The sequence below is a fragment of the Petromyzon marinus genome, chromosome 21 (genome assembly GCF_048934315.1).
Source record: "Petromyzon marinus isolate PM22_M1 ecotype Great Lakes invasive population chromosome 21, UKy_Petmar_22M1.pri1.0, whole genome shotgun sequence".
NCBI classification, from domain to species: Eukaryota; Metazoa; Chordata; class Hyperoartia; order Petromyzontiformes; family Petromyzontidae; genus Petromyzon; species Petromyzon marinus.
The window spans coordinates 15,470,660-15,485,160 of record NC_133687.1 but is presented as its reverse complement, the minus strand read 5'-3'; the positions used below and the strand labels follow the sequence as shown (position 1 = coordinate 15,485,160).

At 46.1% G+C, this 14,501-nt stretch overlaps 1 protein-coding gene across 2 annotated transcripts in view; it reads right to left on the bottom strand.

The window, feature by feature from the left end:
* LOC116944546 (anoctamin-5-like) overlaps window positions 1-14,501 on the bottom strand; it is a 36,984-nt gene that overhangs the window by 5,184 nt on the left and 17,299 nt on the right. Inside the window, exons 14-21 of one of the 2 annotated variants that reach the window (XM_032958228.2) lie at window positions 13,670-13,895; window positions 12,040-12,206; window positions 11,297-11,394; window positions 8,185-8,315; window positions 7,231-7,436; window positions 6,277-6,482; window positions 5,877-5,982; window positions 3,101-4,573 (exon numbers count right to left, since the gene is read on the bottom strand). In XM_032958228.2, coding sequence (XP_032814119.1) covers window positions 4,244-4,573; window positions 5,877-5,982; window positions 6,277-6,482; window positions 7,231-7,436; window positions 8,185-8,315; window positions 11,297-11,394; window positions 12,040-12,206; window positions 13,670-13,895 — 1,470 coding nt within the window. In that variant the 3' untranslated portion in view covers window positions 3,101-4,243. Of the gene's footprint in view, window positions 1-3,100; window positions 4,574-5,876; window positions 5,983-6,276; window positions 6,483-7,230; window positions 7,437-8,184; window positions 8,316-11,296; window positions 11,395-12,039; window positions 12,207-13,669; window positions 13,896-14,501 lie in introns of those variants that run through there. The other variant, XR_012942465.1, reaches the window with a different exon arrangement.

Sequence of the window (14,501 nt, the reverse complement as noted above, 5' to 3'; positions counted from 1 at the left end):
TGGTGGAGAGTTTGGAATCTGATTGATTGATTGATTGTTTCTGTGGACAGGTGTCTTTTATACAGGTAACAAGCTGAGATTAGGAGCACTCCCTTTAAGAGTGTGCTCCTAATCTCAGCTCGTTATCTGTATAAAAGACACCTGGGAGCCAGAAATCTTTCTGATTGAGAGGGGGTCAAATACTTATTTCCCTCATTAAAATGCAACTCAATTTATAACATTTTTGACATGCGTTTTTCTGGATTTTTTTGTTATTCTGTCTCTCACTGTTCAAATAAACCTACCATTAAATTTATAGACTGATCATTTCTTTGTCAGTGGGCAAACGTACAAAATCAGCAGGGGATCAAATACTTTTTTCCCTCACTGTAGTTAGAATCGACATTGTCATCATCACCGTCGTCGTCCTCTGGTTTGGTGGTCCTTTTACATTCCACAACATCTAGACGTGCACGTTGTTCAGTACATGGGAGACCAGCTGATGGACAAGAACAATTATTACGACTATCCACACAGTACAATTGTGTGAGATATTTGATCTTAATTGGTGCTAGATCCGTGGTAGACGGACTTGGAGTTGTCATCCCCCAACATCCATCCACTGACTACTGGAATTTGAAGAGTTGGTTGAGCCAAGTGGTTTTCTACAAAATATAAAGTTGTCAAAACATTTAATTATTTAAGCCAGGCAGGACCCTCCTACAAAAGGGTATTTAGGCTCAGTGAGGCTTTCCTGGATGATTAAATAATAAAAATGAACCTCACCATGTGTTGTCTTATTGTACTTAACAGACTCTATTCGCTTTTGTGCCTATAACCATATAAAAAGAAATATGGCTGATCTCATCAGATCTCCGAAGCTAAGCAGGTTAGAGCCTGGATAGCGCTTGGATGGGGAACTACCGTGCATGAAGCTGGTGCTAGAGGCTGCGCGTGCTACGCTGTAAGCAGCATACATTCAGATACATAGATTGTTGCACGGTATTTCTAAACTAACATGTATATGCTGCCCGCCTTCAACTCACACTGACCAGCATGGCGAAGAATGGTCAAATCAGTGCCGGCAGGCCCTCATCCCGCAGTGTAAACAGAAACGAGTTGCACATGTAGATCTTAGCAGTATAACGGCACTTTTAATTATGTTGCATCTGTACGATTTCAATCAGTAGCTCATTTGACTCATGGTGTTATTTTCTACTTTTCTCAATGTTTATCCTGAGAGTGATATTGGTGTCCATTCGGATCACTCACGCGGCAGTGCGACCCACCGCGCCAAACTCCCTCCGAGATCCCTCCAGGTGACCTCGAGTTCACACTAGTATGGAGCAGCACTGGCCCACGTTCTCCGCACATGACAGTAGTGTTCCTCGCATGACGATCAACTCGATATTTATCAAATCTTAATTTTGGCCCACCTAACCAAATTTACAACGGGGTGTTTTTGGCGCAGTCATCGGTGACAGAGCTGAGATAATCAACTCACTATTATTTTGATTTAAAGCTTTCGTGACTGCAGTAATTCATATTCTTAGCTCTTTCGGAAAAGTCACGTTGAAGGGAAACAATAAAATAATAACATATTGTTTTATATGTATTTTATTGTTTCCCTTCAACGTGACTTTACCGAAAGAGCTAAGAATATCACTACAATTTACTTGAGAACCCGTAATTACAGGCATCATGCCTTGATTCAAACCCAGGATCTCAGCAATGCCAGCTCATCAGTCTAACCTCTCGGAGCCACCATCCACTTTTTAAAATCTTACTTGTAAAAAATATATATTACTCAATGTCACTGTGTCGGTGTTCCTCACCTGTGATGTATGGCCAGGGTAAGGTCATGCGCCGAGAGAACAGCCGTCGCTATGTGAACGAGGGGGGTGGATGTGGATCGGCTGTTGGTGCTGGAGTGCGTAGGTGTGGTGACTCATTAAACAACAGCGAGAGAGAGATAGAGAGTACTGTGAGGCCGTAAATGTGGGTTGTACGACCTACGATGCGTCGCCCCAGCCTCAAATGAGTCCCTGGTGTGGTGCTGTGTAGTTAACATCGCCACTGGGGAGAAAAAGGTGGCCGGGCGTGGTACTGGCCCCCGACCCCCTCGATGTGCCGTGCCGGTTTTCATAGGTGCTCTCTAACAGCACTTTCCCCCAAAAGTCTGTGTAAGGCTATACGGGGCATTTTTGTCTTTGATCTGTCGCCCTCTCGGGGTAATCGTTTCCAGCTCAACTGCTGGGTCATTGCACTCATGACCTGCACCCTTAAATCTGTCTTCTCCTTTGTCTGCCATTCCGTTGTTACTATATAGCCTTACTGGTAACGTGCCCTGCCTGAGCCCACTTACTCTTCATGTCAAGTCAATGTGCTGTATTTAACCTGCGTGTGTTCTCGAATCCACGTTCACCCCTTTCTACCTCTCCTTTTTCTACCTGCATGAAACTTTCCCTGCTTAATACAAATAAGAACAAAGCTTATTTACATTTGTAAGTTGCATTTCATCCGTAGACTCCAAAGCGTCATGTAGGGAAAGCAGGAAATAAACAGAACCAGGGTCAGCGGTCAGAACTCGGGAATCAAAGGCAATGACTCCGATTGTCTCATTACCAAAGGCAAAGCGTTGTCCCATAGTATATCCTGATTACCCCTGCAGGAACAGAACCTTGATCTTGGAGTCTTTAGAAGAAGGGACCTGATTGTAGTATAACGATGGATCAGTTCCTGCAAATATTGTGGGGCCGCTAACCCATTGAGCGGGTTGTAAGTCAGCAGGAGCTTATTAGTTCAACTCGATACTGAACTGGTAGCCAGTGCAGAGACAAGAGAGAAGGCTTGATGTGCTCACAGTATAAAGGGGCTCAGATCTTTCACAATAACACAATGGAACTCTCAAATACTAGTTCGCTAATAGAAACAGTGACAATGATGCATATATTATTTCCCAAGAATAGTGATAATAAACATATATAAATAGTATGCAAGTTTATGCACAGAGGCTTTTGGCTCAACAAGTGCCAAGCTTTTAACAACGCACGGACGTACACAAGCACAACATTCACACACCTCAATGAACACTCACACGCATATGACAAGAGACTTCATGAAAACTCAACCTTGTTTTTATACTTGGTGTTATCTGGTCAGGATGACCACCGTCAGGGGAACAAGGGTCAGGTTAATGTGGGGGTGTATTTGATAGTTCTGGCCACAACCAACCCCTAACAGCATAATAAAGATTTGTGGGTTAGATCATGTCGAAACCCTCCACCACCCGACACGGCCAATCAGTAAGGGATTTGTCACGTTAACAAAACGCCAAATAGTTACTACTTCAGCCCACCGGTGTGTTGAAGAGTGAATCCACGACAGAATATTCTGGCAAATCGCCCGATGATGCTGGATGTAATTCGCAGCGAAACGTCGTACTCAGATTGTAAATGTTATAGATTAACTCTTCAACACACCGGTGGGCTGAAGTAGTAACTATTTGGCGTTTTGTTTACTTGACAAATCCCTTACTGATTGGCCGTGTCGGGTGGTGGATAGTTTTGACACATTTATACTTACGCGATTTAACCCAAAAACCTTTATCATGGTTTATGGGTGCATGCTATCTCTTTGTGTGGATTCTGTATAATGTACGCACATTTCTGCGTCGGGTCTGTGTAAATATGTGTGCATGTGTGCCTGTCTTTGTGTGTATGGATCTGTGTGCATGTGCCTCTGTATGAATGTTTGTGTCTGTGTTGTGAGTGTATGTGCGTGTATGTGGTCAGTGCATATGTGCAGAGTACTCGTGTGCCTGTTTATTTTTCCACGTATCTCTGCATTTTCGTGTGTACATGTGCATGCGTGTTGGGGAGCGGAAGTGTAGTGGTTAGCGTGCTGCGCTACGAACCCTGGTTTTCCCGGTTCAATTCCCGCTCACAGCCACCACCAACTACGATTATCTGAACCGGTCCCGGACATCCTCTAGGTGGACTCAGTCTCAAGTCAGTACCTCATGCGATGTGTGAATATCGCCAATATGCCATGCTGGCCTTCATGGGTGCTCGTTAACTGCACTTGCTCCTACAGTGTGTTAAGGCTTCACGAGGGATCGTTGTCCTTGTCCTTTGTGAGTATTTGTCCACATGGAAATCGGCGAGCAGGTCGACCACCTGCTCTACACCAGTTTGTTGAGATTGGAATTCCAGTGAGCAGATGCAAATAAAGTCAACCTCTTCTTCTCGTCGTCCGTCCTTCCTCACATCTCTTTGTGGGGAGCTGGACTTTCCATTTGCCTTCCTCTTCTCTGCCCTACTCGTCCTCCGTCCGGCCCTCGTCCTCCTTCCGATGAGTGCGGAGCAGTGGGGCCGGCTCCGTCTGCTGACCCTACGCGTGGGTCTGGGGGCGACGGCGGCGGCGTCGAGGGTCCGGGCGCGTCGGCGAGCAGGGAGTCGCGGAGCCGCCCCAACTCCGCCTGCTCCAAGATCTTGTGCACGAGGAAGCGCTCGCGACGCACGCACGCGCGCACGTGGGACGGCATGTCCGGGATGACGTAGGCAATGAAGGAGTTGGTGAGGAATACGACGTGCTGCGCGCACGCACACGTCGTCGTCGTCACGCGGAAAAAGGATCTTTCGTATTTTATAGAAGCAGGACAGGGTAAGTCCTCGTTTTACGCCGGAAATGCGCTAAACGTGAAAAGTGTCGCGTGAAGACAAAAACGCGTTAAGCGGCGATTTCCAAGTAAACAATGTAATGACGCACGCACAGCGAGATGGCGGGACAAACAGCTGAGGGTACGCCACCGCGTCACTGTATTATTCCACGTACTGTCACTGTACCGCTCAGCCATGCAGCTCAAAAATGAGTTCTTCGTCGACCACTCAGATACCGCGTTATAACGGTGCACGTTCCAGGTTATAACGGAGCACGTTCCACGTTATAACGGTGCACATTCCACGTTATAATGGCGCGCTTTACGGGTTCTGATGGTGCGCATGTTCCAGGTTATAACGGTGCACGTTCCACATTATAACAGTGCACGTTCCGCGTTGTAACGGTGCACGTTCCGCGTTATAACGGTGCACGTTCCGCGTTGTAACGGTGCATGTTCCGCGTTATAACGGTGCACGTTCCGCGTTATAACGGTGCACGTTCCGCGTTATAACAGTGCACGTTCCGCGTTATAACAGTGCACGTTCCACGTTATAACGGTGCACGTTCCGCGTTATAACGGTGCACGTTCCACATTATAACGGTGCACGTTCCGCGTTATAACGGCGCGCTTTACGAGTTCTGATGGTGCGCACGTTCCGCGTTGTGCGAAAAGTGTCCCCTCATGGGAGAACCGCGTTGTAGTGAAAACACGTTGTGTGCCAGTGTTCTGTAAGTTTCTGCAGTCTACACCTTAGTGTTACGAGATAATGCTTCTCTAAAGTTTACGCGCTAATGTCACTCGTCCTTGTAGAGTTTACATTGGTGTCACTCGACCATCTGTCTTTATAGTATGAATAGGTACACCTCAACCAGTGGATCTGAAGGTCGGTGGGCATTCGGTGTGATTAAGTGTGGGTAATCCCACCTCTTACCAAGTCATCTGGCCAGTATGGAAGAGCAAGCCAAATACAATTCATAAGGTCTCTCTTGAGTTCCCTCAAATGGAGGCCATTCTAACAGCAGCAGTGTGAGCAAATAATTGCACGGCTGCACCTTTAACTTTTAAGGGATATGCAAATGTGCACGTGGAGAGACAAAGGCGGCCGGGCGTGGCGTTGGCCACCCACCCCCTCGTGTACCGTTTCGGCCTTCTTAGGTGCTTGCTAACAGCACTTGCCCCAACAGTCTGTTCAGGCTATACAAGGACTCTTTGTGTCTTGTATGCAAATACATACCTCCGTGACAATGACGAAGGCTAGCTTGGCCGCTAGTACGTGCCAGTACTGCATGTTGAGGGAGTATGCCTGAGGATGACCAGGGGGGTAGCGATAATCCCTGTATCTGCACACGTACAAACGCAACCACAAGCAAGGACGCACCCGCTGTACTGAGCAAGGTATATAGCGGTACATTTTTTAAAAGGTACAATTGTGCACATATACGCACACATTTCATTCTCAAATCGGCTTCTGGATAAGGGCCTTCCCACGGCTGTGTGGGGGTTATGTTTGACCACGCTTCAGGGCATTAATCAACTCAGACATGACACCCATAAGAGCAGCACACCCAGAAGTGATGTCACGACGAATAGGAGCGCACCCCCCAAAGTCAGGGAGGGCGCCTAGAGGCAGCCACCTGCAGGTGGTGTGGATCGCCAGGTCGAACCAGGGCGGCAGCTCGTCGGGAATATTCTGCTCCTGGAAGTCGCTGATGTTGAAGACGGAGAGGCTGTTTTCATTGTACCCGCGCATGGTGGGAAAACCCGTGCCATGCCCTGCCGAGTAGCCATAGTAGTACACGAGGCGTGGGATGATGTCCGATGTGAAAGCCACGATGCACACCTGTGGAATTTGCACGTGTACATGCAGCGTCAGCGATGTTACCTAGCTTGCAACGACTAGACCACCCATTCCCAACGTCCATTTCCCCATAAACTCACCCCGAAGTAATTTAATACACCACCGCAAGTACAATTTTGGGGGATGCTGCCACGGCGTTTATGATCAACTCAAGGACTTACAATCCAGAGGTCGCCGGTTTGTTCTCCCGGCATTGCAGTTGATTCAGTGACGCAGTGATGAGCATACTGCGGGATGTCTAAGTTTGATTCCCGGCCACGGATGGAGCGTTGGCACATCAGTTAGGGCAATGGGCTCCGAGCGCAGTGGTTTCCGAGTTCAATACCCAGCCAAGGTTAACATCACTGGTGGGTTGTATATGAATCGGTCTTGGGCCCCCCCGTTAACCCATTCACCAAGTCGCTTAAATTTGTATTAAATATATAAATAGTAAGAGAAGACTATGAGAATCGTGTATGTTTGAACCCAAATTGGTAACAACTCCCTTAACTGCCTGAACCGCCATAACAGCTTTAACAGCCTTAACTGACAGCCTCGCGGCTGTCCATCAACTGCCCCAAGTGACAGCCTTGCGGCTGTCCATCAACTGCCCCAAGTGACAGCCTCGCGGCTGTCCATCAACTGCCCCAAGTGACAGCCTTGCGGCTGTACCACGTCACACCCACGAGCTTACCGAAAGGGAGAGAGAGAGAACGAGTGAAGTGGTGAGCGGACGATCGGTGCGACTCACGTTGGTGAGAACGGACAGGGTGGCCACGACGCCCAAGATGTCCTCCCAGGCCCCGATGCCGCTTGCTCGAGACACGACGGGCCTCCGCGTCTTCGTGACCAGCTTCCAGGCGTCGACGCGCACCTCCATGACATTGTTGAGCAGCGCGAGCAGCGGGGAGAGAGGGAACGATGCTACGAAGAGCGTCACAAATCCGAACTGGATGACTGGGATACAATTGTGGGGGGGGGGGGGAGATATTCAGGAATGATTAAAAGCAAAACCAATGTTCTAATTGGTTCAATGTGATTTTAGTCAAAGGAGTCCTTCAAATATATTGACATTTAAAAAATATACGTGAACTGGGACCCGCGATGGGCCACTTGGGAGACAAGATGGAGACAAGATGCCGTGTGTATTTATCTGCGGCTGCATCATCGCGAGCAGTAGAGTTAATATGCGTACTGTACAGGAATGTCGCGATCAACCGTCAATAGTCGAGCGAACTACCTCTAAATTTGGCGCGAATGGTCAAATTACACGATGGGGAAAACCCGCGATTTCGGTGTATATGCATAGATTTGTGCCTTTAACCAAATAACTCAGAATGCACTCAATCTAAATGGACCTTGGAAGCAAAGTAGGTTTTAGCCTGGATAGTGATTGAATGGGCGATTTCACAACAGTTGTCCTGCCATATCTGATTTTGTCTAAGATCAAGTGTAGCATATGTTCTTATGTTCTCTGTGTTTAGCTTGTTGTCCTTCCCCCGCACCTAAGATCAGCATGGTTGGCTACGTACCGTGTGAAAGAAGTTCAACATACGGGATAGTGGACAGCGCAGCAAAATCCCTGCCTCTACCAACTCGAAGTTTAATTTAAAAAAAATGACACCCAATCATTTTGCTTTCAGTTGAAATTAAGGAGAAAAAAACACACTGGCTCGGCAGGTATGCTCCCGTGAGCTCATTGTACCCATCTCAAGGTACTCGTTGAAGAGCCCGAGCTTGCTCTGTGGTTGCAGGTCCTTGTCCTGCTCCCAGCGCGTGTAGACATCCTGTGGGCGCTGCTTAGCTCGACGCTGGGCCCACCAAGTCATGAACCACCTGTAGATTGGCGAAGAGAGGACACACACACCCAGGCACGCGTAATGCACGCATACGTGCACAAATTCGGTCAGCTGTTCCATAGCTCCTTACCGCGTCTTCAAGCTCCCAGCACGTACAATGAAACGTCCGACGTTATGCCGAATAACACGTGGTACAGCCCGAAATCCACATCAGGGAGATCTAGAGAACAACCACTCAAAGCCTACGCAGTAGCGATTTAACTGACTCTCCATGTCGATCACGGGCTTTGCGAGTTCAAAACGATGGAACTGCCTGAATGCAACTTGGCCTAGCAAGTGTCTGTTGGCACGATAAACCCCATTATACCCACATAGTCAGGACAGTTGACTAGGTTTAAAGCTTTCGTGACTGCAAGGATCCATACTCTTTGGTTTTATTCGGTAAAGTCACGTAGGTAAAAAATAAAACAACAAAAATCACGACGTTTCGGCCACAACACAAGCGGCCTTCATCAGGTGAAGGGAGCAGACTGTCTCGAGGACAGCGCTGGAGTGAAACACAGCCACGCTCAGACCGCGACCTTTAAGCTGTGTGCGAGGAAACAAGGTCGCGGTCTGAGCGTGGCTGTGTTTCACTCCAGCGCTGTCCTCGAGAGAGTCTGCTCCCTTCACCTGATGAAGGCCGCTTGTGTTGTGGCCGAAACGTCGTGAATTTTGTTGTTTTATTTTTTACCTACGTGACTTTACCGGATAGAACCAAAGAGTACTGTTGACTAGGGTTAAATGTAGCAGAGTGTGTCTTCAAAGGGACGAAACATAACACACACCCATTTGAGCATTTAAATGAGTAACTAATTCATGATTAATTTTCAGTGGCTATAATTTATTACTGCTGAAAACTGCGTAGTACTGCAGTGTTCTGTTCCTGTCAGTACTTGGCAGCAGTAGGCATACTTGAAGCATCACTCATGCCAGCCAATTTGCAAGCGTGTTCCCGAGCACACTTAAACAATGTCTGGCATCTGGAATGGACGCTGCCCTCATGATTCTAAAGGCGCTACATCAGTTGATCACCTGGTTGTGAGCAGTACCACAGAGGTTCTCATTTGGTGCTGTAAACCTTTGTGACTTTTATCTCCTGGGCATGGATTAGTGGCAAGTGGTATCTAAACCAGAAGCAGAATCTATATCATAGGACCTCCATTGCCAGTACCAAAGTATGATAATAGGTTTTCCCCTTTTTTCTGGAAACAAAACAGGTGTTAAGATGTTAAAACACCAAACTGAAACCTTTTACAAGGAATCATGTCTGCATTAACCACAATACTTGTGGTCTAACACCATTTGAGACGAGGCTCAAAAGAAAGCTGTCTCTGGAGTGGACCAATCAGTTTCAAGGACAATGCCAATATATTATCAGAGTATGTTTTGTGTTAGCATTCTGACCACAAGCATTGTGGTTAATGCAGACATGATTCCTTGTAAAAGGTTTCAGTTTGGTGTTTTAACATCTTAACACCTCCTCTTTGGGTCTTTCGGTAAAGTCACGTAGATAGAAAAATAGAAATAAAAAAATCACGACGTTTCTATCGCAACACAAGCAATCGTCCTCAGGTGAAAAACACAAGCAATTGTCCTCAGGTGAAAAAAAATATTTTTCACCTGAAAATATTTTTCACCTGAGGACGATACCCAATGTGTTGTGATCGAAACATCGTGATTTTGTATTATTATTTTTCTGATCTACGTGACTTTACCGAAAGACCCAACGAGTATGAATTCCTGCAGTCACGAAAGCTTTAAGTCAAGATCTTAACTGCTTAACACCTTGTTTTGTTGCCAGAAAAAAGGGGAAAAACCTATTATGCACTCACCAGACTGGTGAGGCATGGTATGGGGAGGATCTCACCCAGCAGCTGATTTACAAAAGAACTGGTGTGGTGATTAAACATCAGCAGTGGAGATACAAAGGCGGCCAAGCGTGTTTCTGGTCACATCACCCACACGTGTGCCGTGCTGGCCTTTGCTTGTCATTTTGTTGACCCAGGCCGCTCTTGCAAATTAAGACTATATCCTGGTCTCTTGAGTTTTCATTTGGTTAAACCAAATAAACTTGAAAATTTCGATTTAAAGCTTTCGTGACTGCAATGATTCATCTTCTTTGGTTCTTTCGGTAAAGTCACGTAGAATGAGAATAAAATAATAAATTGATAAAATAAAATAACACAATAATATTCTCACGACGTTTCGGCTACAACACAAGCGGCCTTCATCAGGTGAAGGGACGAGACTGTCAGACAGCCGCTTGTGTTGTGGCCGAAACGTCGTGAGAATATTATTGTGTTATTTTATTTTATCAATTTATTATTTTATTCTCATTCTACGTGACTTTACCGAAAGAACCAAAGAAAACTTGAAAATGTATAGGCACTCGTGAACAGCGCTTGCCCAGGGGATCTTTGTCTTCTTTTTTCTAGAGCTGAGATGATGAGTCGATTAAGTTGACTGTTTGACAAAACAATTAATCGACTACTTTGTTGGTGAATGAGTACATAGGAAACTTAAAAATGGCGGTCACGCAGACATTGTGCCTCCTGAAGGTGGGAAACCCCTGCAAGCTATGGCTGGCATGACACGCCTGAATATGTCAGCAAGCCCTTCTCATCACCTCCCATTGAGTGGCATGCGGAGGAACATATGTGCAACTTTTGTTCGAATTATTATTGTGATTTCCAATGTTCTGAGAGGAGTAATTGATTACTTAAACCAGTGCTCTTCGTTGCAAAGCCCAAGGGCCACTGGCGGCCGCTCGTGGCCTTTAGTGCGGCCCCCGGAAATTCACAAATGTGAAAACACTCCCCGTCATCGCGCTGTCACAAACCCAATGGTTTCAAATGCATCGTGACCCACACACACTGATGATGTCTTATCGGCGAAAGTGCCCCCCTCTCTGAAAATTAGTGAAGAACACTCGCTTAAACGATCAGATATCCCGGCTCAAGCGAAAGCACTACTCACGGGAGGATGATTTCCTGGAAATTGCCCAAGATCTGCTTGACGCCCATGACGATGGTGAGCTGAGTAGTTAGTTCAACGAGACATCCGGCTGGGGAACACTAGATGGATGTAGGGATGTAGAGTAGATTCAGAGCAATCTTAATAATGCTTTCATTTTATATCACGTCCTTCATGCTAATAGCATCCCATAACGATGTACATTAATTATATATATACAGTAAGAACCAAATCCCATATACAACCACTACACCAAACAAATGAAAACCCTACTACCAAGTGAACTAAAAAAATAATACACAAATTAAGAAGTGGCACCAAAACTAAAAAGCACAAACCAAATGTTATCACTAAATATTGGCCCATTAATAATTAATAAACATAACGTCTACAGTACTGTAACATGGCAAACCATTACAAGGGCAATAAAGATATTGAATAGATTTTTAATTATCGTCTTATTTTGTTCAAAAATCTGGTACGAAGGGAAAAACCGGAGGACTCAGAAAAAAATCCACGCAACCACAGGGAGAGAGACATGCAAACTCCAAATATACAACAGGCGTCAGGTTTGGCATCGAACCTACGACCTCCTGTATACCATACTAGGTCGTAAATATCTCACCACCGTGGTGCCCCAATATAGTTTATGTCTCGCAGGCATACATTGCCACACTCCAAAAATGTGGTTGAATGTGACCTAAACAGCATGAAACTACGTGGCCCAACACCACTAACCCACACACCTCCTCGTTTCTCCATACGCCGAGGTACGTATAGTCCCCGGGATAGCTGATGAATTTGCCCTTGAAGAATGCGATGTAGAAGCAAGCGGAGTAGTAGTTGATGAACTGGAAGAGGAATTTCTTGAGTGTCAGCCGATTCTCAAAGTCTACCTGCGTCTTGGGCATCTCTGTGGGCATGAGGCAAAGGTCACACGTGGACACGTGAACCAAACAGGGGTACAAAATGCACATTGACATTTATTTTTGTACTGGTACATAGGCTGAGAAAATTAGTGATGATGTAATATGCAGGATTTGCAACATTGTAGAGTATAACATGTTTAGATAGCCAGTAAACAGCTCAGGAGATGTGGAGTGAATCTCCAAGATGTTCAGAAACATAATCTTTAGTTAGACTGGAGGAATCCGATGACCTATGAAGCTCTTTTTACAGATGTCTAGTAGGGGCGAGAATGGATCAGAGGGACATCCCAATACTTGTATTTTGTATGCCGCTGTTGTACGGAATATGATGTACTCTATATACTTTTTAAAAATACCTGCCACAGCTGGTGCTGCCATTTTAAGTGTTAACCTATTATGGTTGGTTCTTAGTGAAAACTGCCCATGGGCAATAACTGGTAGATAGGTGCCTCCTTCCAATCATTCACGAGTACTTTCCAAAGATGGTTAAGTATTTTATTTTAAGCTAGAATGGTAACACATGAAGGGATGCCTGATATTGAACGACAGTAAAGTGTGCTTCAGCAGGACGCGTCGTTAGAAGGGATGTTGGCCAGCAGTAGAGACTAACAAGTGAGTGGCAAGCCAAAGGAGGGACTAACAGCAGAGAGAATCTCCACTGTGGCCCGGTTGATATATGTGAGCAACCCACGCACACCAATTGAGAGTTTTAATTGCCGTACAGTAGTAGGGGCGCCGTGCTGGCAAAATGTTAACTCCCTCGCCTGGTATACAGCAGCTTGTGGGTTCAATCCCAACCCTGATGCCTGCTGTATATTTGTAGTTTGCATGTTCTCCCCGTGGTCGCGTGGAATCTTCTCTGAGTCCTCCGTTTTTTCCCTCCACATTTAGAATCAACATCATGCATTGAGAGTATTTGGCTGCTATAAATGTCCACATAATAGGCCACTTCGTTGAGCTATCATTTGTGGTCAGGTCGCTTCTGAAAAAGAGCTGCATAGCTCAGTGGGCCTTACCTTTTAAAGTAAAAAAATGTTTAGTTGGGCGGGTGGAGAGGTGTGTGGAGACTAGTGGGGGGGGGTGGGGGGGGGCGCTGTTCTAAAAAAAGTTGTCTCCCACTGGCACATACAAATGGACATGGTTAGTTCATGGCATATCACAGCGATGCAACTGCCATCAAAGCCTTTGCACGATTAAACCCAAGATACTGACATGAAACAGTCCCTTAAACAAATATTCCACTTGTATGGCAAGGCAAGCTATTTAAACAGGCGATGATAACAGGCAACCTACAAAAAATATAATTGATCGTATAAATATGTAATAGTGGAATGCTTTGATGATGCCTGCCAGCCGAGTCGCCTTTGAAAAAAGAATCTTATTTATTCAATGGGCTTTAGTCAGGGAATAAACTTCTGATGAAAACCACGATGAAGATGCCACTTACCCAGGTCGGTGAGGACAAGAGCCAGCCTGTCATAGCACTTGTTGAGGATTATGATGACTATGACGTTGAGGACGGAGGCCGTGATGGAGGTGGCCATTTGTGGCGTGAGCAACGTGCCGATCACCTTGATTTCAGACACCTGCTTGGGAATACTCGAGGCAAAGATGATGAAGATGGAGAGGCGGTACACAATGACGCCCAGGATGCTCGCGATGATCAGGAGCATCTGCCAGGAACACGAGGAATCCGGGAGTGGGTGAAGTTGACCCTAGCTTTGCACCTCTTTTTTCCACTGTACAACCAAACCGCACTGGAGCTGTGCCAGGATAGTTCAGGAAGCGCCAGTTTGTTTTTTTCACTGCAGAACCCGAGCCATGCTGCAGACGTCACACGCAATTAATATATGACGCTGGCACCCCCCCCAGTTCGATTGACTGACACAACGTATGGCATTAATGATTAACTCCCCCTCATCTCTGCTTGGCCCCAAGCCAGCTTTAGATGTCTTGTGATGCCAGAGTTTTATTATTTGCTTCTGGCTCGGCATGCCACAGTCAGATTTAGGGCCGGGATCTACGAGGCTGAGACCAAAATCCACAAGCCCAATGCAAGGCCGGAAGCCTTTCAGGTCAAGGCTAGGCTAAAACTAAACTTTTTTTTATTAGATAAGGGCCACTGAGCTATATAGATCTTTTTCAGAAGCGACCAGGCCACAAATGACAGATCAACGAAGTGACTGATCGTGTGGAAATGTATAACAGTCGAATACTCTAAACGCATGTTGATTCTAAATGTGGAGGGAAAATCCGGAGGACCCGGAGAAAAATCGATG